The sequence below is a fragment of the Oncorhynchus nerka genome, linkage group LG7, assembly GCF_034236695.1.
Source record: "Oncorhynchus nerka isolate Pitt River linkage group LG7, Oner_Uvic_2.0, whole genome shotgun sequence".
Classification (NCBI taxonomy): domain Eukaryota; kingdom Metazoa; phylum Chordata; class Actinopteri; order Salmoniformes; family Salmonidae; genus Oncorhynchus; species Oncorhynchus nerka.
Genome location: NC_088402.1, coordinates 56,733,906 through 56,759,432, shown reverse-complemented (window position 1 = coordinate 56,759,432; position 25,527 = coordinate 56,733,906). Strand labels below are relative to the sequence as shown.

The 25,527-nt window shown below is 41.9% G+C and overlaps 1 protein-coding gene across 1 annotated transcript; it reads left to right on the top strand.

Annotated features, from left to right (window-relative positions):
- Positions 1 to 305: 305 nt before the first annotated feature.
- On the top strand, positions 306 to 24,267 carry LOC115132025 (sodium-coupled neutral amino acid transporter 3-like). Its single transcript, XM_029664209.2, has 16 exons — positions 306 to 494; positions 4,521 to 4,643; positions 5,884 to 5,959; positions 6,090 to 6,205; positions 10,686 to 10,759; positions 11,153 to 11,245; positions 11,759 to 11,840; positions 16,671 to 16,753; positions 17,001 to 17,059; positions 18,564 to 18,689; positions 20,434 to 20,513; positions 20,738 to 20,838; positions 21,011 to 21,135; positions 21,921 to 22,065; positions 22,308 to 22,411; positions 22,658 to 24,267. The coding sequence occupies exons 2-16, from the start codon at positions 4,585 to 4,587 to the stop codon at positions 22,760 to 22,762; spliced, it is 1,428 nt and encodes a 475-aa protein (XP_029520069.1). The 5' UTR covers positions 306 to 494; positions 4,521 to 4,584; the 3' UTR covers positions 22,763 to 24,267.
- Positions 24,268 to 25,527: the final 1,260 nt, after the last annotated feature.

The following is a 25,527-nucleotide window of genomic DNA, read 5'->3' as shown; positions in this document are numbered from 1 at the left end:
GGCTGAACTCATTCCACTGAGCCAGACTCTTATGCAACCTGAGATTGATCACCTTACCATATTTCTAATATTGCAATTTTTTGGAGGAGAGGACATGTGAGAATACAGTCTTCTGATAAGAGAAGTCAATGCCTCTTCCAAATGTGATGGAATCCCAATGGAGCAATTCACCAGAGTTGTTGTGAGAATATGCCCCAGCATGCCTGTTTTTGACAGTAGAGATAGGAGTGGCCATGTGTGACATCACAAGAAACTTGAGACCATAATTTTGAACAGCCCTCCCTTTTAGTGCTTTTTCCTATACATGTGCTCCCACCCAAACCGTCTCCCTTTCCCCTAAGCAGACACTCTCTGTTCTCTTTCTTCTTGTCTCTAAACTCAGGCCAATTACAACTGAGAAAAACAACACCTTGGTCAAGAAAACATATATTTTCCTCAGGACACCATTCACTATCTCTCTGTCTTCATTGAAACTATATTTTCTGCATTAGAAGGTAAGAGAACCCAGTCCTTTTTTCTTCCATGTATTGCCATGCCACGTGTGTGTCATATGAAGTACTTTACAGGAAGGGTTAAGTACTATGGGAATTTCACTGATCCACATCAGTAAGGTTTGTTGTGAGATAGTGTTTTTAGAATTTGTCATTATCAGTTGAACTACTTGATTTTTTTGACTTCCACAACATATTGAAGTACTAAAGTATTTTTTTCACTATTCATGATTGGGAATGTTTTCCTGACCAGTGTCATGTGTGGAGTTTTGACTGTTTTTGGTTGTCAGCTTTTGCAGCTTTCAAAAGCCCTCTTATTTCTACCAATATGGATTGAGTAGGTGGGTGTCAAATGACTTGTTGGAAGACTGGTCTGAATATGTCCATTTGGAAAGGTTACAGACAGACACTGTGTGATAGGTCGAGTGAGCTCATGAGAGTAAGGACACCAACTGACAGTGAATTCAGTGGCTACTGTCTCTTTCTTTGTGTGACTGACACTGTATTCAAGCAATTGCTCAGAATAGCAGTTGACTGTTTTGTAATGTGAATCATACAACCCAACACAACAGTATCTTGGATCTTTGTCTGTTAATGCAAAACCCCCTTGACCGAAACGTCACAGTATGTTTTTAACAATGGATCTATAATAAACTATATTGTTATAATGGAGAGAGTGTCTACTGGACACTAGTGTCTAATGGAGTGCCTTCGAATATAGTTGTTTGAGCACAAAACCCCGTTTTCCCCTTTGTCTATAAATACAAGAATCAGTTGATCGTACTGTATCATTGGAGACCTTAATTTATAGCTCTTCCTCAAATAGAATTGACAGAACCTCATACATTGTTTATTTACCCAGTCAATTTTCTTATCCACTAGCCTCGATGTCAAGTGTACAACTACACCTAACTCCAGGACTATTGCTAAAGCATAAAAACCTCTCAATCGGCCAATGGAAAGCAAGAAAAAATTAAGGTATTCAGGTTATTACATAATATGTAATGAATACACCGCTTTATTGCACAGAAAAGGGGGATCAGAGGGTGTTTTATGTGCTGCACTCTGCTGCCATATACTTTCCCTATTTACAGGCACATTTGTTTCCTTCACTCACTCGGAAACTCAGCCTTGGTACAGTATCATATAAATAGCTTAATACTAGATACAGTAACAGAGGGAAGTTGCCACCATTGCAATTGGATGAATCAAAAACGACAGAGCTATCTAGATACATTCACACAAGACATAGTCAACATATGAATATGTCCCTCGGGGTTTTTAATTTGTACAAAGAGCCCTCTTATTGTTTCTCAGTTTCATAAAGGCAATGTCTATCCACCTTTCCAAACTAGTGTCACATGGTGGCACTTATTTGTGGGTCGTCTGTTGGCCCGAATGCACGATTCAACAGGCTATATAGGACTTTTTCTTCCCATTACAGATTAGGCTATATGTTTTCTGATAGGTCAGTCAATAATAATAATAATACATAAGATCAGAAATCTAGCTACTTTTCTTTTTTAGCAAAATCTTAAAACAGACATTTTATCGGAAATGATAGATGGTTTCCATACCACTCTAATTATAGACCATTGCATTTTTTACCTGACATCACACATTTGATTTACAATATAGGACATCTTTCTTCACTCAGAGAGGATTTCCTGGCTGTATTGGTTGCCGACCACTATGGCTTCCTAAAATATCAAAAATAAACATCAGAAAAAGACTACATTTCCACGAAAGAGCCTTGCAATGTAAATAATGCATACAAAAATAGATGGTGTGTCTGAGTGCTTGCGTGTCTAGGTTTGTGTGCATGTGTGTGAATGGGTCACCAGTGCATGTATGCGTGTGTTCGTTTGAGGTTGTGGTCGTTGGGTGTTGATTTCAACTGAGACATTTTGTGTTTGTGCGAAGTGAGAACCGAGCAGAAAGGCATATTCTGGAGTTTGATTCCCAAAACACAATGCAAGTATGGGCTTGCCCGACAGTTCCCGTTCACTCACAACAAGGTGCCTGTCATAAGAAAAGCATTTGGGTTACGTGAAAAAAATATTTCCAGGGGCTCTTAAAGTATTGGAATAAATGTAGGGAGAGATTTACCAAAGGAGAAAAATCCCACACGTAACGTAGCAATATCGAAATGTGAAAAGGAAGAGAGACAGAGAAAGGAATGTTGGTGAAATGGTTGTAGGAACAGCAGACCAACACCTACTGTGCTCTAGTCTGCAGGAACTGCAGCTGAACACTACCAGAATTTACGTTTGGGAGTTATTTATTTCCACTGAACTGGTGTGAATTCACTTGCGGCTTTTCTAAATGCTGTTGGGTATTATTGCTATAGAAACTAGAGTTGGCCCAAAGGGTAGAATTTATGTACAATTTACCCATACCAAAGTACTGTACACTTAGTATGGGTCATCATCAGAAGGCACATTCTGAGGGATAATCCAATGTATTAGGGTATGTAGGGTGCCCGCTACCTGAATCACCTTTGAAAAGCATGTGATGCATCATGTGATGTCAGAGTGAGTCGAACCGTTATCAAAATCGCGTTTGACAAAACAAGGCTGAGATCTCCAGCAACTGGTGGGGAGTTGCAGCTGGTAAAAACCTGGACTTGCTCCAAACTGCAACTTGGGAGCCAGTGAGCCACGTATCCATCTCAGGGGTTAGGAAAAATTCTGGCGTGCATATAAATGTGAATTCCAACGTCCCACATCACTTGTGTTATAAAACACACCTCCCTAGGGTCATTGGACTCAGCAGTGCAACACAGTTTGTAAGAAGCAGTAATGTTTTCTATGGTAAAGGTCAAACAGGAAAGCATATTTTCAAAAGCACTATCCAGGATATTTAGGTTTCACTTTCATGCCGTAATGAAATAGACAGAAGTGTTGTGTGGGGGTAGCAAAGAACATTAGTTATGAGTTAATCATAGGACTACATTTAGAAAGTTTTGTTTTCTTTGGCTAGTCAGACCATATGTTTCTGAATGAAAAGACTATTGTCTGTAAATACAGCACACTGAGAACAAAAGTAGCCTCGCTATAAAATGATCAAATACAACATTGCCTCAGCTGTGAGCCAACACAACTCACGAGCCTTGATAAAGGGCCACATGCCTTATCTTCTTGTATAATTATTTTGTCAATGTATGAGAAGGCGATATGTAAGCAGCCTCATATGACACTATTTGTTCAGCAAATTGCAATATTTGTTGTTTGCCAATTTTGTCTGTACTGACATCAAATCACAGCTGGCACCTCAGTTAGCATAGTTGGCTGGTATCTTACCCTATGGTAGCCCTGCAGTGGAGAGGGACAAGAGTGAAATCCAAATTGATTAAAAAAGAGACAAATGGCACTCTGGATAAATAAAATCTAGATAAATAACAGTGGACAACAAAGTCTGTGTTCACAACAGAGTCTGTGTTCACAACAAAGTCTGTGATGACAACACAGTGCTTCCAGGTGTTGGTAATGGATACTGTTATTACATTTGTTAGCCTCTTCTAATGGAAGGAATTATATTGGAAGGATTTCAAAAGTAGTCAGGCGTCTCATTACTAGCATTGCAACCTGAGCTGTCAAATGAAATGACACATGCAAGGAGAGAGTGGTGCTATAGATTCCACTGGTGGGAAGCAGACATGTGGTCCCACAGTGACAGCAGACACCTTGACAACTCCCACAGTTACCCTCGAGCAGGGCTCTCCAACCCTTTTCCTGGAGAGCTACCGTCCTGTAGGTTTTCGCTCCAACCCTAATTAGCTGGTTGATAAGCTGAATCAGAATAGTTACAACTGGGGTTGAAGTGAAAACCTACTGGAGGGTAGCTCTCCAGGAACAGGGTTGGAGTGCCCAGCCCTAGAGTCTAGGCTTTGCGACGTGCAAATTCCCCAAACCGTTTTCATTGAAGGTCAAACCTGCCTGTCCATTTTTTTTTGTCTATCATCTTGAATGACATGCAAACGATAACTTGCTCATTTATCTAAGGTCAATCCTCTTTGCTTTGTTTCAGATTGGAACTCTAGCCAGTAAAAAACCATCAGTCACCCACCCGTGTTTGTATCAGCTAAAACAATATGGAACTCCAAAAGCTATCAAATGGCCTCCACCATGGCTTTGTCCCTTTCGAAGATGGGTATGTCCTCTTTGACTGCACATATTGCTACCTGGCATGCATGATAATGTCTTTCCCCCAGTTGTGTGCATGATAGTATTTCTTTGTGCGTTTGTGTTTGTTTTCTGACAAAGAAGACTATTACCACCCTATAATTACACAGTGGCCAGTTTATTAGGTACACCACCAATTCATGAAAATGGTTCGCTCCTACAGAGAGTGAGTCTCAGGGCCATGGCTTGCTATATAAAGCAGGCAGACATGCATCAAGGGTTTCAGTTACTGTTCGATTGAACATTGGAATGGGTAAAACAAGTGACCTAAGCGACATTGAGCGTGGTATGATTGTCGGTGCCAGGCGCGCCGGTTCCAGTATCTCAGAAACAGCTGGCCTCCTGGGCTTTTCACGCATGAGAGTGTCTAGGGTTTACCAAGAATGGTGCGACAAACAAAAAACATCCAGTCAGCTGCAGTCCTGTGGGTGGAAACAGCTCGTTGATGAGAGGTTGGGGGAGAATCATGCAAGCTAACAAGTGGGCCACAAACAGGCAAATAACGATATAGTACAACAGCGGTGTGAGAACGACATCTCGGAACGCACAACTCGTCGGTCCTTGTCACGGATGGGCTATTGTAGCAGACGACCACACCGGGTTCCACTCCTATCAGCTAAAAACAAGAAGACGTGGGTCCAGTTGGCACACGGTCACCAACACTGGACAATTAAGGAGTGGAAAAACATTGCCTGGTCCTATGAATCCCGTTTCCTGTTGCGTCATGCTGATGACAGAGTCAGGATTTGGCTTAAGCTGCACGAGTCCATGGCTCCACCCTGTCTGGTTTCAACGGTATAGGCTGGTGGTGGTGGTGGAATGGTGTGGAGAATGTTTTCTGGCACACGTTAGGCCCCTTGATATCAATTGAGCAAGGTTTCCATGCCCCGAAGGATTCAGATTGTTCAGGAGACAAAGGGGGGTCCGACCCGGTACTAAATGGGTGTACCTAATAAACTGGCCACTGAGTGTATATTATATATACCTGGAAAAATGCCTGTGAAAACTTTTTGTAAATACTAGTTTTTACATTTCACAGTTTTACATTTATGCATTTTAAACATTTAAATGAATACAGTACTTTCATGGACAGCATTTTCAAGCACCCAATGGATTATAATGATGCTTGGCTGATATTGGACATTGATAAAAAGGAGTGTTGTTTAACCTCAGTGATTTCTATTTCCTTGGTTTGATTGACATAATAGCATCCCGCAGGCAGAAGAGGAAGAGGAGATGTTACCACATAAGAGTGATGGGACCAAGAAACCCCAGTTTACCGATGTGAGTATGAAGAACTATGGCCACAGCTCTGGAGCCGACAGTCATTGTTTTTATGCTGAGATGTCATGTCATGAAATGTCATTATGAGGAGTTATAACAACTGATATTCATGTATTTGTATCCTTGGCAGTTTGAGGGAAAAACCTCTTTCGGAATGTCCGTCTTTAACCTCAGTAACGCCATCATGGGGAGTGGAATTCTGGGATTGTCATACGCCATGTCAAACACAGGCATCGTTCTCTTTATGTGAGTACAGCAGCACACTCATGTGTGCCATCTCCCTATGTGATTTCCTGAAGTGACAACAGACAACCCACTGGGCAAATACGTCAATTCAACGATTATTCGACGTTGGTTCAACGTAATTTGTTGAAATGACGTGGAAACAACGTTGATTCAACCAGTGTGTGCCCAGTGGGAAATTAGTACACACACACTCCAACCAAGTTAAATATTAACTTGCCAGGTCAAAATTTGTGGGGTGGGATTATTTATCTAGTGTGCCTCGATCTGGCTCTGATGCCACAGTGCCAGAACCGGCTGATAACCTAGTACACACTGAAACGGAGACAGGTTAGTGGAGGAGAGGCGGAGGGAGTTTTGGGCCATCTCTGCCCAGGGGATGAAAGCCGACCACTCCCCCAGCCGGTCCTGGCAATAAGACAGCAGAAACATACCCACATCCCGGTTAACTCTCTCCACCTGCCCATTACTTTCGGGGTGAAACCCTGAGACCCTGAGACCCCCAGACTTTCATGAACGCCCTCCAGATCCTTGATGTGAACTGGGGACCTCGATCAGACACTATATACTCAGGCAGCCCTTAGTGCCGGACGACGTGTGTAAACAGGGCCTCCGCAGTCTGTAGGGCCGTAGGGAGACCGGGCAAAGGAATGAGACGGCAGGACTTAGAAAACCGATCCACAACAACCAGAATCGTTGTGATGGAGGGAGATCCGTCACGGAATCCACCGATAGGTGTGACCATGGTCGTTGTGGAACAGGTAGGGGTTGTAATTTCCCTCTGGGCAGGTGTCTAGGTGCCTTTTACTGGGCGCACACCGAGCAGGAGAAAACATATACCCTCACGTCCTTAGCTAAAGTGGGCCACCAGTACTTCCCACTAAGACAGCGCACTGTCCGACTGATGCCAGGATGACCAGAGGAAGGTGACGTATGAGCCCAACAGATCAATCGATCACGAACATCAGACGGAACGTACTTACGCCCAACTGGACACTGGGTGGGAGTGGGCTCCGCATGTAACGCCCGTTCAATGTCTGCGTCAACCTCCCATACCACCAGTGCCACCAGGCAAGAAGCCGGAAGTATGGGAGTGGGATCCGTGAACCGCTCCTCTGTGTCATACATCCGAGACAGTGCGTCTGCCTTAGCATTCTGGGAACCTGGTCTGTAGGATAGAGCGAACACAAAACGGGTGAAAAACATGGCCCACCTCGCCTGGCGAGGATTCATTCTCCTCGCCGCCCGGATGTACTCCAGATTGTGGTGGTCAATTCAAATGAGAAAAGGGTGTTTAGCCCCCTCAAGCCAATGCCTCCATGCTTTCAGAGCCCCGACAACAGCCAACAGCTCCCGGTCCCCCACATCATAGTTTCTCTCCGCCGGGCTGGGCTTCTTCGAAAAGAACACACAGGGGCGGAGTTTTGGTGGCGTACCCGAGCGCTGAGACAGCACAGCTCCTATCCCAGCCTCGGACGCATCCACCTCTACTATGAACGCTAAGGAGGGATCAGGATGAGCCAGCACAGGAGCCGAGTTAAACTGAGCCTTCAGGTGACCAAAAGCCCTGTCCGACCCAGCTGACCACTGCAGTCGCACCGGTCCCCCCTTCAGCATTGAGGGAGCTGCTACCTGACCAAAACTCCGGATAAACCTCCGGTAGTAGTTGGCAAACCCTAAGAACCACTGCACCTCCTTTACCGTGGTTGGAGTCGGCCAATTACGCACAGCTGAAATGCGGTCATTCTCCATCTCTACCCCTGACTCGGACAGGCGGTACCCTAGGAAGGAGACGGACTGTTGGAAGAACAGACATTTTCCAGCCTTAAAGTACAGGTCATGCTCCAACAGTCAACCAAGCACCTTGCGTACCAGAGACACATGCTCGGCGCATGTAGCAGAGTATATTAGAATGTCATCTATATACACCACTACACCCTGCACGTGCAGGTCCCTGAAAATCTTGTCTACAAAGGATTGGAAGATGGATGGATCATTCATCAACACGTACGGCATGACGAGGTACTCATAGTGCCCAGAGGTGGTACTAAATGCTGTCTTCCACTCATCCCCCTCCCGGATACGCACCCGGTTGTAAGCACTCCTGAGATCCAATTTGGTGAAGAAGTGCGCCCCATGCAATGACTCGGTCACACTGGCTATGAGAGGCAGAGGGTAACTATACTTCACTGTGATCTGATTTAAACTATAGTCAATGCATTTAAACTATAGTCAATGCTATAGTCAATGCACGGGCGTAAACCTCCATCGTTCTTCTTCACAAAAAAGAAACACGAGGAGGCAGGTGAAGTGGAAGGCTGAATGTATCCCTGTCCCAGAGATTCGGTGACATATGTTTCCATAGCCTCCTGTGACAGAGGATACACGTGACTCCTGGGAACGTTCAACCTTTCGGTTACTACTCCAATGCTCTAACCACTCGGCTACCCCGCCGCCCCAAACGGTCAAGAAAGTTCCCAGCTGCGCCTGAATCTACTAGCGCCTTATGCGGGGAAAACTCAGGAAATTCTATAGATATACACATGTGCGCATCAGGAAGCTCTGGGTGAGTTGGGTGCATACTCACCTTGGATGATCCACCAGTGCCCTGCTTGCTGCCTCAACTTCCTGGGGAACCTCTCCAGCACCGACCAGCAGTGTGTCCTCTGCGGCCACAGGTAGTGCAGGAAACAGCCCCCCTTCCGGTCACCCTTAGAGCAGCACCTCCGAGCTTCATAGGTGTAGGATCGGAGGGGCTGGGGGATGGAATGGACGGACCCCGATCCGGACGTCTGCGTGTGGCCAACAGGTTATCCAGCCGGATGGATAAATCCACCAGCTGGTCGAGGGTAAGGGTGGTGTCCCTGCAGGCCAGCTCCTGACGAACATCCTCAAATAGACTACATCGGTAATGGTCGATCAGGGCCCTCTCATTCCATTCCGCGCTGGCAGCCAGGGTCCTGAAGTCCAGTGCGAATTCCTGTGCGCTCCTCATCCTCTGTCTGAGATGGAACAAGCATTCCCCCGCCACTCTCCACTCAGGTGGATGATTGAAGACCGCCCGGAAGCGGCGGGTGAAATCCTCATAGCGGACCAACGCTGCGTCTATACTTCCCCATTCAGCGTTGGCCCACTCAAGCGCCTTCCGACAGACAGGAGATATCCCGAGGGAGCCGGATGGACGGTCGCCTGGTAGAGCTCCAACTGGAGCAGGAACGGCAGCCGTCCCATCATATGCGCTCAGGAGCGAGAGACGAATCCCACTGGGTCCAGGTGACGGAGGGGTGGACAGCGGTGTGGGTTGTGGTGTTGGTGTTGGTGTTGGTTGGAGTGAAGTTGATGGGGTTGTGGGAAAAACCCCTCTTTCCCATCTCTCCATGTTGAGCTGCATGCGATAAATGGCTGTGCCAAGATGTTGGAGCATCGCAGCTTGCTGCTGGACACATTCCTCCACTGGTACCGGAGGACTGGGTGCACCTGCTAACTCCATTAAAATGGTGCGTGATTCTGTCAAGTGTCAGTTGTGCAGAGGTGAGAACGGAGTCAGGCGCAGGACACAGAACTGAGTAAAATAACGTACTTTACTCAGAAAAATAATCTGCCAATAAATCCACGCAGGGATAACAAACCCTAACACAACAGACAAACACAAAACCAGGAAAAATCACGCACAAAACACAATGAGAACCAGAGGGTTAAATAGGGAACAAATAATAACGTAATGGGAACCAGGTGTGTACAATCAAGACATAACAAATGGAAAAACTAACGTGGATCGGTGGCAGCTAGAAAGCCAGTGACGACGACCACCGAACCCCGCCCCAAACAAGGAGCGGCGCCAACTTCGGCGGAAGTCGCGACAGTTTCTTTTTGTCAAAAGGTCACAGATGCAGCTACTCCCAATAGGGTTTGATACACACTGTTACTGCATAATGTGTTGCAACAATGTTACCAAAACAGTACAGTGGAAAGCTGACAAAAATGTAATGAAAAATAGTCCATATAATATTGGACATTTATGGTCTTTGAATGGTTAAAAAAAACTGTGGAGAAGAGTGGTGTGTGTTGGTGTGTCCATATGTAATTTTAATGGTGAGATTTGAGACACATGAGACTTCTAAATCAAATTTCAGGAGTTAAAAATAGCTTAGAGTTGGCAGATGAATCATAGCTTGCGTGTGGGCACACCACATATATGGCTCCCAAGCATGCTTTGCTCTTTGGGTTGCTCACATTCATGTCAGGGTCAGGGGGAGTCCATTTCTTTTTGAATGCTTATGAATAAATCATTTGAGCATTGTCATTATCAATTTGCTATTACAGCAGGCCAGTTTCTTCTTCCAGTGTTTACTTCGTAGTAAACGGTTTGATTAATCGGTGAAGAGGTCGGCTACTCATTATTTAACATGGGATGAAACCACATGAAATCAATTATGTTGTTTACCTTTCCAAAATGTCTAAGTCAGTTGTTTGTGCTCCGCAGAATCCTGTTGATATGTATCGCCTGTCTGTCCAGCTACTCGGTTCACCTTCTGCTTAAGAGTGCTGGAGTTGTGGGTGAGTATGTGTCACTAAGGACCAGCCCATGGAATCAAAGACAAATTAGTAGCTGAATCATAGAGTGTATCATAACAAGATGAGAAAAGTACACTTTCTGTGAACAAACTTTCCCTTCACATCTGGACCATTGAAAAACCTGTTGTTTTACCCCTTGACAGAAATACATAGCTTTTTTTATAGAGAAAACTATAGTAGGGATCCACTATATGAACCAAGCTGTCTGTAAATTAGTGGTTGTGGGTTTGATTTCCTGCTGGAGTCACATATACTGAAATGTATGCACTATCTGTTGTAAGTTGCTTTAGATAAAAGTGTATCCTTATGACATGACAGATAGATTCCGTTCCATTTCTACTCTTTCACAGACTAATGTCTCTTTTGTCTGTTCAGGTATTCGTGCGTATGAACAGCTGGGTTTCCGTGCTTTTGGACACCCAGGAAAAATAGCAGCGGGAGTCATTATAACCTTTCACAACATCGGCGGTAAGTGGCTAGGGGGACCATGGACTCATGCTGCTGACGCCAAATCCTGACTCTTCCATTAGCATGGCACAACACGAACTGGGATTCCTCGGACCAGGCAGTGATCCACTCCTTAATTGTCCAGTGTTGGTGATCGTGTGCCCACTGGAGCCGCTTCTTCTTGTTTTTGGTATGGTCGTCCAGTGGTGGAAAAAGTAGCCAATTGTCATACTTGAGTAAAAGTAAAGATACCTTAATAGAAAATGTCTGTAGGTGTGAATGGGGTGGTGTACCTAGTACAGTACTTCCACTAACACATAGTATCTGTTTAAAAAAATAACCACAGTGACACATACAAATGCACTCATGGCTTCATGACACATGGATTTCATGGCTCATAAAAGTTTTAGTGGTTCAGGACAGAACTTTTTCCTCCAATGTTTGTGTTTTAAACACAGGTAAATGGGCTTTGTATGTCTGTTTTCTTTTGAAAATAGAAGTTAACAACTCTGAAATATGTTTAATCCCCTCCAGCAATGTCCAGTTACCTCTTCATTGTGAAGTATGAGTTGCCTCTGGTCATTCAAGCCTTCCTGGGCTTGTCATCGAACACTGGGTAAGTGGAGCAGCACATTTCTTTTTTTGTTTAAAAATAATCTTTATTTAAGTTTTTCACATTTTACAATTAAGCAATATGGCCAATATACCACGGCTAAGGGCTGTTCTCAGGCACGACCCATTGGCCAAATACCACAAACCCCCGAGGTGCCTTATTGCTATTATAAACGGTTACCAACGTATTTAGAGCAGTAAAATAAATGTTTTGTCATACCTGTGGTATATCAGAATATACCACGGCTGTCAGCCAATCAGGGCATGAACCACCCAGTTTATAATCATAAATAATTCACACAAATACAAATAAACTTTCACATCAATGCATTTGAGTTCATAATTGCATAACATGATTTACAGATTTAATAGTATCCATGGAAGTTTTTTGGAGTCGTATTTCTTATTTTTTTATTCAATTTTTATTTGTAAAAAAATTAATATAAATAAGTGTTTGAAAAAAAAAAAGTTTTATAGACTTATAGGCATCTTGTCTTCCAAATTGTACTTTTCACAATGCATTGTCCACAATTATTGTCCACAATATTTGTTTAGTAATGACAATGCATAATATTGTCCACCATACTTCTTTAGTAATGTCATCCATGTGAATATCGAAGACGGACTTGGGATTTATACATAGGCCTACATCATAATTCACATCAGATTCCATATTTCTTTAGTTTTGTAGTATTTCACTAAAAGGTGTTACATTTTCTTCATCATGACAAAACAATTCCACTTTACTACAGCACGCACTGGTAAACGTCGTACTGAAATCAACCAGGCAGGATCTCTGACATTTTCTGACAGTTGTACACAGAGGAGATTTTTTAAGACATTATTTTGTATCTGCATGGAAGCCCATTCCCGCCACCCACATTTTTTTTATCTGACTACGAGTTATGAGATAGTAAGTCATAATTATGAGATAGTACGTCATTATTATGAGATAGTAAGTCATAATTATGAGATAGTACGTCATAATTATGAGATAGTAAGTCACAATTATGAGATACAGTTGAAGTCGGAAGTTTACATACAGTTTTGGCAAGTCGGTTAGGACATCTACTTTGTGCATGACACAAGTCATTTTTCCAACAATTGTTTACAGACAGATTATTTCACTTATAATTTGCTGTATCACAATTCTAGTGGGTCAGAAGTTTACATGCAGTTCACTGTGCCTTTAAACAGCTTGGAAAATTCCAGAAAATTATGTCATGGCTTTAGAAGCTTCTGATAGGCTAATTGACATCATTTGAGTCGATTGGAGGTGTACCTGTGGATGTATTTCAAGGCCTACCTTCAAACTCAGTGCCTCTTGATTTTCCCATGATGTCAAGCAAAAATAAATCAGCCAAGACTGCAGAAAAAAAATTGTAGACCTCCACAAGTCTGGTTCATCTTTGGGAGCAATTTCCAACCGCCTGAAGGTACCACGTTCGTCTGTACAAACAATAGTACGCATGTATAAACAACATGGGACCACACAGCCATCATACCGCTCAGGAAGGAGACGCGTTCTGTCTCCTAGAGTTGAACGTACTTTGGTGTGAAAGTGCAAGTCAATCCCAGAACAACAGCAAAGGACCTTGTGAAGATGCTGGAGGAAACAGGTACAAAACTGTATCCACAGTAAAACAAGTCCTATATCGACAGAACCTGACAGGCCGCTCAGCAAGGAAGAAGCCTCTGCTCCAAAACCACCATAAAAAAGCCAGACTACAGTTGCAACTGCACATGGGGACAAAGATTGTACATTTAGGAGCAATGTCCTCTGGTCTGATGAAACAAAAATAGAACTGTTTGGGCATAATGGCCATCGTTATGTTTGGAGGAAAAAGGGGGATGATTGCAAGCTGAAGAACACCATCCCAGCTGTGAAGCACGGGGGTGGCAGCATCATGTTGTGGGGGTGCTTTGCTGCAGGAGGGACTGGTGCACTTCCCAAAATAGATGGCATCATGAGGTAGGAAAATTATGTGGATATATTGAAGCAACACCTCAAGACATGCTTGGAAGACAGGAGATGCTAAATGTGTTTTTTTTGTGTGTTTTTTTTAACCCCTGACATCAGTCAGAAAGTTAAAGCTTGGTCGCAAATGGGTCTTCCAAATGGACAATGACCCCAAGCATACTTCCAAAGTTGTGGCAAAATGGCTTAAGGACAACAAAGTCAAGGTATTGGAGTGGCCATCACAAAGCCCTGACCTCAATCATATAGAAAATGTGTGGGCAGAACTGAAAAAGTGTGTGCGAGCAAGGAGACCTACAAAAACCTGACTCAGTTACACCAGCTCTGTCAGGAGGAATGAGCCAAAACTCACCCAACTTATTGTGGGAAGCTTGTGGAAGGCTACCCAAAATGTTTGACTCAAGTTAAACAATTTAAAGACAATGCTACAAAATACTAATGGAGTGTATGTAAACTTAGGACCTACTGGGAATGTGATGAAAGAAATAAAAGCTGAAATAAATGATTCTCTCTACTATTATTTGAACATTTCACATTCTTAAAAAAAAGAGGTGATCCTAACTGACCTAAAACCATTTTTACTAGTATTAAATGTCAGGAATGATGAAAAACTGAGTTTAAATGTCTTTGGCTAAGGTGTATGTAAACGTCCGACTTCTGTATGTAAGTCATAACAATGAGATAGTAAGTCATTATTATGAGATAGTAAGTCATTATTATGGACATCGAATAGTCCTGTAGGTCGACTGCAGGGTAATCTGGGATTCAAACATTAATGGCATTATCATTAAAGCATTATCCTCACACTTTATTTGGTAAACAGCTGAGGAATGGGGCAGGAGAAATGTAACTACTCTCATATACATAGACGCAAGGACTCTCTCATATGGATTTTGACTTCATGGACTGACCATCCGTGAGATACAAATGATATTTGTAACAATGTTTTGAAGCTATACAGTGTTTGTTTACAATTACATGAAATGAAGTAAAACAAGCTTATATTTTGGATTCTGATGGAGTAAGACCATTGCTCATGAGGCATTTCTAAATTGCATTCTTCAAGAATCAATGTCTATATATAAGTCCAAAAAATGGATGTACCAGTCCCAAATTGCCCCTTTAATGGATTGAATTGAATGAATGAATGAATTAAATCTGATGTCAACCAGATATCATCAAACAGGCACCAACTCACATCAAAAAAAATGATTCAATCCATAATATAGAACATTATCACCACAAACTCGCTCTGTCCCTCTCACACACACACGCACACGGACACGTGAGTCATGTGATACAGATTGCCTAAACGTGTCTCATAATAATGACCGAGTAACTCAATCGTCCTCTTCTCTCTCTTCTCGTCCTCTTCTAATTACCCGGAGGTCGGGTAATTAATGCTGAAGTCTGACTCACTCGCGTCCTCAAAGGACTTCCTCACTCTCTCTGTGGCTGAACTTGGAGGATTGGATATTCTCGTCGACACCTTCCGCGGAGATCTGGTCGCCTTCACTCTTGGATTCAACTCCCTCGGCTTCTCTCTCATTCACTGGCACCTGTCTCTCAGCTGCGCTCGGACCTGTCGAGCGATGGAACTCGTTGTCGGGGTCGATGTCTCTGTCTCCTCTTCTGGCTCTTCCTCTGGGCTGGATTGTGGACCCAACCCTCACTTTGTAGGCATACGACTGGGGACACTTGAAGAAGTCATGGCCCTCTTTTACACACAGGGTGCACTTGCTTGTAGACTCACATACCCTGGATTTGTGTCTAAGATCTCCACATCTCCAACACTTCACCGTCTGGCCATTCCTTGCCCTGATGGTCTAGCCCCTGGCAGATGTAACAATGAGGGGCCTGTCCAGGGCAGGAGATCTTCCTCTTGTATGGGCCTAGGGAGATTGAGTTACGGATTGTTATCAATGCCCACTTGTTGTTTCGTGCACTTTGTACTTGGGTACTCCATACCATATCCCAATCTTTTCCACGGGTTTCAAAGAAGGTTGTAAAAACAGTAGTACCTGTTTAGAAATATCTTGACGTTGTGATCTGGAACTCTGCCCGTCCGGAACTTTCAAAGACCATCTTGAAGTCCAGCTCTTTCCACTTTGCAGGCTGCCTCTTGGGCTGACTGGACTTCTAGAAAGAAACGTAATGGGGGTTGTTCCTCAAAATGTCTCCTGTTCGGCAGCGCAATGACATAGTAAATATTGAGATCAAATGTTTCAAATGAGGTGACAGTACAGAATGTCACCTTTTATTTGAGGGTATTTTCATACATATCTGTTTTACTGTTTAGAAATGAAAGCACTTTATGTATCTAGTCTGAAGGTGTCATAAGTATTTGGACAAAGTCACTTATATGTGTACTGGTATTAAAGTAGTCAGAAGTTTAGCATTTGATCCCATATTCCTAGCACATCAATCATGTATTATTTTGGTTGTGTTTCAGATCATGTTGTGCCCAATATAAATTAATGGTAAATAATGTATTGTGTCATTTTGGAGTCACTTTTATTGTAAATAAGAATGTAATATGTTTCTGAACACTTCTACATTCATGTGGATGCTACCATGATTACGGATCATCTTGAATGAATCGTGAATAATGATGAGTGAGAAAGTTACAGAGGCATAAATATTACCCCCCCCCCCCCAAAAAAATGCAAACCTCCCCTGTTATTGGTAATGGTGAGAGGTTAGTAAAAGCCAATCTATTTCTCCCTTAGACTAAATCAATTGTCCCTAAACAGTATGTTTTCTACATAGTCTACATTGCATGACTTAATGAAACTAGAAGTAACTAACTTTTGTGTCTGGCTGTGTTTTTTATTTTTATTTTATGTTTTAAACTAGAGAGTGGTTCCTGAACGGGAATTACCTCATCCTCATCGTCAGTGTGTGCATCATCCTTCCACTTGCCCTGATGAGACAATTGGGTATGTGACTGATCTCATCATGAACTTCAACCTTTCATAATGGCTGCTAATGACCTCTATGTCTGTCAATCATTCAATCAACACCTCTTGATTCATATATTCATAAAACAAAACATTTGGATGTGTATCTGTGAAGGACATGTTTTAGGTCAGGAGCAGACGTGTTCTGGAAACCAAACATTGTCAGCTGGTCTGTGGGATGCTTGTTGTTTTTGTTGTAGTAACAATCCTCGACTGCATCTTGCAGGGTATTTGGGTTACACCAGTGGCTTCTCCCTCACCTGCATGGTCTTCTTCCTTTCCTCGGTGAGTGACTTTTTGATGACATCTGACGACAGATGTCTATATTGTATTATTATATTACACTATATATTATACCAACAATTATACATTTCAATGCTATACTAATACTGCATGTGCTTTTCACCCTTTTGGGAAATTAAATTCCTCCTGGTGATTGGCTGTTTTAGTGATTCTTTACCCTTGTTAATGTGCTAGATGTGCTCATAGCTTTTGTGTTCACAGCTTATCATAGGACATGACTAGCGATCATTTATGAGGAGATATTTTTATCTTGTGCCACTCTACCTCACATGACATTTCATGTGAGCTCCTGTTTCCTATACTCACTGTCAGCCAGGCATTGTTGTTGAAATTTGCTAACAACATGGATACAGGTGTAGGATCTTAATTTGAGCCAGTTTGCTACTGCAGGAAAATACTGCACCAACAGGAAATGTGAAGTATTATGTGGATTATAAGTGAATGAACATTTTTGGGGGGAGTTGATACATTTTTCATAAGGGAAAATCTAATCTGAAATTTCAAAGTGGAAATTACAAATGTCAGAAGCCTTTTTAAACCTCAAGTTTTACATTTCCTGCATTGCAAATTGAGATCCTGCATCTGTACATTAACCTTCTGAAATAGGTCATTATCTAATTATGATGACATACAAGGAAAAAGGGGGGCTACATTATGAATGAAACATTCGTCCCAATAATGATTTAGATATTGTCAAATGTAAAATCTACAGCTCAACAATTTTTGATACTATTCATGTAATGAATAGTCAGGGAGAAAAAGGTGTAGATTCGCACGAAGAGGTGTTTATTTCACCTTCGCAGAATACAGGAATCATGGTCATACACAGGCAGGCAATGGTCATACACGGGCAGGTGAATCAAAACTAGGACTGAAGGCTATAACCGGTTTTCACAAACGAGCTAGGAAAAGGCTTAGTAGAGTCAATATGAACAATACCTCACAAAGGCACAAACAGAATGAACTGAACTAAATAAGGAGCTGATCAGACCAGGTGAGTAACTCACACAGGTGAAATCAATGAACAAAAATGAAAGACAGGGCTATGTTGAAGAACACAAAGAAACAGGGCTACGTTCAAGAAAACAACGAAACAGAACACAAGGTTGACTAAGAATATAAATACAGAACCTTACAATTCAAGGTTGCTTGAATAATTGAGCACAATCCTAGATTACACTATTGTGCATGTTGCTGATGCAGTTCTGGGCATTAACAAGATACTTTTTAAAATGCCTTGCTGCAGAAAGGTACATTAATAATGTAACAAATTCTATCGTTGAACTTGATCAATTAGCAGAAGGAGGAATGAGGCTTGGATTTCACAAATTAACCAGAGATACAGTATGTCATCATGGTTGTCAGCGATATAGGGTCAAGCTGTTCCACTAACTCTGACAGCTCAGCTTCTTTCTTTTTTTTTCTTTCTTTCTTTCTTTCTTTCTTTCTTTCTTTCTTTCTTTCTTTCTCCCTCTCTATCTCAAAGGTCATATACAAGAAGTTCAACATCCCCTGCCCCATGGTGCCATATGGCAGAAATCACACAACAATCATCAACACCACCATGGAAGAGGGACAGTGCGAAGGCAGAATGTTCACCATCAACCAGGAGGTTAGGAAATTAAGTGTTTACGGCACAGCTACACAAATATCAGTTCAAATATTATTTTTTGTGTTTATTCCACATCACCTCTGCTCTTAGGTTCTTACTGTGTTAAGACCACATAAGGTTAGGAGCTATTTGCAGTTGGAGCAGAGGTCATTCAATATTATAATGACATGGTGTCATGTTACTGCCGGGCAGGGCCGGGTAGGTTACTTTCTAGATGTAATCCATTACAGTTACTTGTTACCTGTCCAAAATTGTAATCAGTAATGTAACTTTTGGATTACCCGAACTCGGTTACGTAATCTTATTACATTCAGTTACTTTTAGATTACTTTCCCCTTTAGAAGAAGACAAAAATGTATGCTACCAATTAAATGATATTTATTGCAGGATAAATCAATCTTAAAGTTTACATAGCTGGCCATATATGGATGTTCAATTTTACTTTATGGGTTGATTATGTAGGCTTCTTCTAACCCATTGCTTTCTACTACATATAATACAATAAAATTATATATTTACATTAAAAACCAAAGTCTATCCGAATTCTTGTCATTCCAATAAATGTTATACCCCTTGATCGTCAAGAATAGGACTTGGAAATATAGATTAGCCAAATGGTTTTATCTAAGCATGACCCCAAAACTAAGGACTTATTAGCCAGCCCCACTCGGTTGTTTATGATTTTGTTGTTATGTAGGACTGATTGGGCTCATTGATTCGAGTTGAAAAATAAATGCTGGAATGGCATGCTTTGAGCACTACTGAAAAGTGCTAATTTACATGTGAAAAATGAATGCCATATGCTGCATTTGCTATAGGCCTATTGTTTAACTTTTTGTTGGTGACACTTTGATATCTTGATCATATGCAGCTGTTTAAATGGCAAATCCACAGATGAAACAATAACAAAACGGTCGCCCCGCCTCTGTTTTGGTAAAAAGCTGAGGGATGGGCCTGGAGAAATGTAACCACTCTCAGATTAATAGACAGAGCTATGGATACAAGGACTGACCATCCATGATATCAACATGATTGTTTTAACCATGTTATGAGGCTATACAGTGTTTGTTTACATATACAATGTTTTACAAACATTTGAGTAATACAAGCTTATATTTTGGGTTCTCATGGAGTGTGACAGTTGAACTAAAGCTCATGAGGAATTTATAAGTTATATTATTCAAGAATCAATGGATATATATACAGTACCAGTCAAAAGTTTGGACACATCTACTCATTGAAGGGATTTTCTTTATTTAGACTATTTTTCTATTTTATTTCAAAACTATGAAATAACACATTTGGAATCATGTAGTAACCAAAAAATGTTAAACAAATCCAAATATATTTTATATTTGAGATTCTTTAAAGTAGCCACCCTAGCTGATGACAGCTTTGCACACTCTTGGCATTCTCTCATTGAGAAAACAGAGAAGTGTCAAAGATTTTTTTTCCGCAAATATCCTTTCTGAATTGAAAAGTAATCCTTGAAGTAATCATCTAGTTTTTCAAAAGTATCTGTAATCGGATTACAATATTCTTGCTGGTAACGTAACGGATTACAGTTACCGTTTTTTGACAATCCATTTCTCCCCAACCCTGCTGCCGGGACAAGTGCTTGTCCATGTGTAATGAGGCAGAGCAGAACCCAGTGTGGCACAATTATCCACACAGTCTTGTGAGTTTCCTCAAACACTCCTCATGCGGCGCCTCTAATTTTAGTTACCCTTTATATGGTTTTCAGACGGCGTATACCATCCCCATCTTAGCGTTCGCCTTTGTTTGTCACCCTGAGGTGCTTCCCATCTACACTGAACTGAAAAAGTAAGTCGATAAAACTCCCAATTAGCTCCCTTCATAAACACCATAGCATGTCGGGATGACAGCCTTCATCTTCCTTTACTGATACTCATTTTGCAGTACAATACCTATTATACCTGTTGGCTTTTGATTAAATCAAGGGTCAATTTTTGATGTAATAAATGTAACATCATTACTGTAACTCATTAATTGAAAGAAAAAAAACCCTGCTTTCTTTTTCACCAAAGTGCCACCAAGAGGCGTATGCAGGGTATTGCTAATGTGTCCATCATGGGCATGTTCGTCATGTACCTACTCACTGCCATTTTTGGTTACCTCACCTTCTACGGTAAGACCAGGGCTTCAAGAGGGCTTTAGTTATATACAATCTACAACAGAAAAATTATGATTTTAGTATTTCAAATGATACTCAATTTGTGTGTGTGCATGTGTGCATGCGTGTTTTGTGTGTGTGCGTGCGTGCGTGTGTGTATGCGTGTTGCGTATATATGTTTATGTAGTGAACACAGAATCTGAGCTCCTGCACACCTACAGCAAAGTGGACCCTCTGGACACACTTATCCTGTGTGTGCGTGTGGCCGTACTGGTGGCAGTCACCCTTACTGTCCCTGTGGTTCTCTTCCCTGTAAGAGCCTCCTCTCATAAGCTCGAATTACATACTGAAATGACTGTATTTCTAAGGACACTTCAAGTGGTTTGCATTTCAAACATTGTTTGCATTTTAAAACCGACATAGCCTTGATATACAGGTAACTGCCAAAATAAAGGAAACACCAACATACATTGTCTTAATAGGGTCTTGGGCCACCACGAGCCGCCAGAACAGATTCAATGCGCTTTGGCATAGATTCAACAACTGTCTGCAACTCTATTGCATGAGAAATTCCATATTTTGGTGTATTGTTGATGGTGGTGGAAAACGCTGTCTCAGGCGCCGCTCCAGAATCTTCCATAAGTGTTCAGTTGGATTGAGATCTGGTGACTGACTGTCACGCACACACACACACACACACACACACACACACACACACACACACACACACACACACACACACACACTCTCCCTATGGTTACCAAAATAATGGGCAACTAGGCATGAACATGACCCTAAGCATGATAGGATGTTAATATGCTTAATTAACTCAGGAACCACACGTGTAAAGGCACCTGCTTTTAATATAATTTGTATCCTTCGTTTACTCAGTTTCCTTTATTTTGGCAGTTACTTTTATATCCATTTCCCTCTAAATGTTAACTTACTGTGTCACACAGAATAGCTGATGCCGGATTGTACATTCTGCATTATGTTAATTTAGATTGACTTCACACATACCTCTTAACTTGACAGCCATATTTCAAGTTTCGCCCTAGGCACTCCTCTGAGTCTTCTCTGTTGTGTATGGTTTCCAGATTCGCAGAGCCATTCTCCAGCTCCTGTTCCCAGCGAAACCCTTCCACTGGGCACGCCACATCACCATCGCCCTGTGTCTCCTCTTCGTGGTCAACGTGCTCGTCATCCTTGTGCCCAACATTCGAGACATCTTTGGCATCATTGGTGAGACTTATATATTCATGAATATAGACTACTACAGTTATTGCCGTCCAGCCTCCGATGCTCATTCTCCCCACACTCACAAACCAACCAGACACACTGTACCAGTGTACCACTGTTTCATCATCATCATCCTTATTAACACCAGAGGAAGGAAGACCTTCATATTGACATTATATATTACAAATGCCTCATACAAGAGTACTTGCCAGTGGAACAACTCATTGTCTCCTTTATCTGTCCAGGGGCCACCACTGCACCTAGCCTGATCTTCATTCTCCCAGGGTTATTCTACATCCGCATTGTTCCCACTGAACAAGAACCAATGAAGTCTAGACCAAAGATCACAGTAGGTCTTCACATCATTCATACATTTTCCTTCCATTGTCTAGACACGTTTGTTAAAACTCTCTACACAATCCCCAGGTTTTGGCACCATATAGCATGAACCTTTCGCTACAGTTTGGAGTGGGTGGGTGGTAATCACAACTGGTGCTAGTAAAAACATCCTAAACCCCGGGTTTGGGTGGAGATTTTTAACAACATGAATGACTTTAAGGCGAATTCCAACAACTCTTTCTCTGGCTGGTTTCAGGCTGCCTGTTTCACAGCCATGGGCTTCATCTTCATGTCTATGAGCCTGACATTCATCATCATCGACTGGACGACCGGAGAGAAACGAGCTGGAGGTGGCCATTAGAGCACATCCGTTGACGATAAGGGTCCAAATGCCACACAGCAGCACGCCCTGTCGCCGTGCCACTTCGCAATCCCGTCTGGATTGTGAGAAGGATAAAACACCATCTAAAGGCTGGACCCACATGATCATGAGTCTTACCATACCACCCCGATGGTAAGACCCTTTCCCCACCAATTCAAATCAAATGGACATGCTACACTTCAATGGAGGCGAGTCTTTGAGGAACCCAGTGATGTCACTTTCTTTGTGGTAGGAGTTCTAGGCAGTTTCAGAGGAGCTGACGAGGGTGTTGCCTGTAGAAACCCCTAAACCACTACTTGCTGCCTGTGTCAAAAGCCATTCAAAAAAGTGACAGAGATAGAGGGGAGGGGTTCATTTTCTCTATGCAAGGGGACTTGATCTCTTGAACAGTCAGTCCTCAGCTACCCAACTGCCAAACAATTCACCCCAGGTTCGTTTCTCGATCAAATATTGGCTGTGGTTTAATCAACCAGGTTTAAGGAGAAGAGGAGAAAATGTTCTTCTAAAAGGGATTTACTTTTATGACATTACCCTGTCTGTGAACCCCTAGATTTGGTTGTTGAACGTCATTTCAGCAATATTTGTTGAGGTAATTGACCGAGATGTGGGACTGGTAGTGTCCAGTGTTTTTTCCTCAGAAGCTGCAGACCATTATAAACCAAATGAGCCAAGAATGATAAATGAAACACTTTTCTGTATGGTTTACCTATTTATATTTTATCATGTTGCTTCATGCCAAATAATGTATTGACTCAAATGTTCCAGTTATCATGGAGCAACCATCTCATTTCATCCTTCTGTCGAGTCACTCTTCGAGATATTGCAAGTTTGGCCTTGAAATCTGTTGGACACGATGTCTTCAATTTGGTATCCCGTCTAGTCTTCACCACAATATTCAGAACAATGAAATGCCACGTTTCAAAACACATGAGCATAGTGAACAAAAACAACTGTGAACCCAAAATACTTTGTACAGTATAATTATCATACGTTTGTTCTCCTTTTGTGAAAAAAAGTTTTATGCTGGTGTTATTATGCAAATAGGGAATCCGCAATAATGTCTCTGTATATTTGACATCCAACAAAGCAATGAGGCAATAATGAAGAAGCGAGTGCCATACAAACTGAATGATGACATTCAGCTGTGTCTTATTTGACATGTACAGTCTGTGCAGATTTTCCGTTCATGTCCCTGCTTATAATGATTTGTATAGTGGAGGCTGAGGTAAAACTATTGAATAAGGTCAAATATTGACATAGAAGCAATAGATAATGTGGAGCAAGAGGATCTCGGAGCCCAGTTGGGTGGCTGAATGCTTATTTAGGAAGGACAAGGCTGAATGTCTTGGAGACATCGTTCCGAAAAGGTGATAGCTTTTTGTAATGTCACCAGCCTACGGTCTGTTGCTAAGCACATTTTGTGTTTGACATGGCACCATTGTCAATTATATTCTATTTTCAATAAAGACGAGTGGTTGTCAGTATTTATTGAGACGTCTTTACTGTCATCTGCATGCTCTATGTCTTTTGCTTTTCACAACATTCATAAATGATTGACAAATTAAATTGTAATTCTCCTTCAGCATGCAGACAATAATAATTAAAGAGGAACTCCAACCACGATCAAGCTTTTAAAGTTAGATTATTGGTTATAGACATGTAGATTGGTTTTGGTCCTAAGATTTACTGGTCAGTAAAACAAACGTTTAGAACTAGGCTGAAAGGAAGTGAGGAGCTAAATTAAATTGATTCCTCATAAAGAACATGAGTGACATCATTCACACTAGATAATAGTGGCACATATTTACAGTGCCTTGAGAAAGTATTCACTCCCCTTGACTTATTTCACATTTTGTTGTGTTACAACCTGAATTTAAAATGGTTTAAATAAAACATTGTTGTTACTGGCCTCCACACAATACTCCATAATGTCGAAGTGGAATTATATTTTTCTGAATTTTTACAAATGAATAAAAAATGAAAAGCTGAAATGTCTTGAGTCAATAAGTATTCAACTTCTTTATTATGGCAAGCCTAAATAAGTTCAGGAGTAAATATTTGCTTCACCAGTCACATCATAAGTTGCACGGACTCACTCTGTGTGCATTAATAGTGCATAACATGATTTTTGAATGACTACCTTTTCTCACAGTTATTAGTTCAAATCAATTGTATTCGTCACATGCGCCGAATACAACAGGTGTAGACCTTACAGTGAAATGCTCACTTACAAGCCTTTAACCAACAATGCAGTTTTAAGAAAAATACACAAAAAAAGTAACAAATTATTAAAGAGCAGCAGTAAAATAACAATAGCAGGGCTATATACAGGGGGTACCTGTCAATGTCAATGCACCTGTCAATGTGCTGGGGCACCGGTTAGTCGAGGTAATTGAGGTAATATGTACATGTAGGTAGTTATTAAAGTGACTATGCATAGATAACAGAGAGTAGCAGCAGCGTAAAAAACGGGCAGAGGGGGCAATGCAAATAGTCTGGGGTAGCCATTTGATTAACTGTTTGGGAGACTTATGGCTTGGGGGTAGAAGCTGTTTCGAAGCCTCTTGGACCTAGACATGGCGCTCTGGTACCGCCTGCCGTGCGGTAGCAGAGCGAACAGTCTATGACTAGGGTGGCTTGAGTCTTTGACAATTTTAGGGCCTTACTCTGACACCGCCTGGTATAGAGGTCCTGGATGGCAGGAAGCTTGGCCCTGGTGATGTACTGAGCCGTACGCACTACCC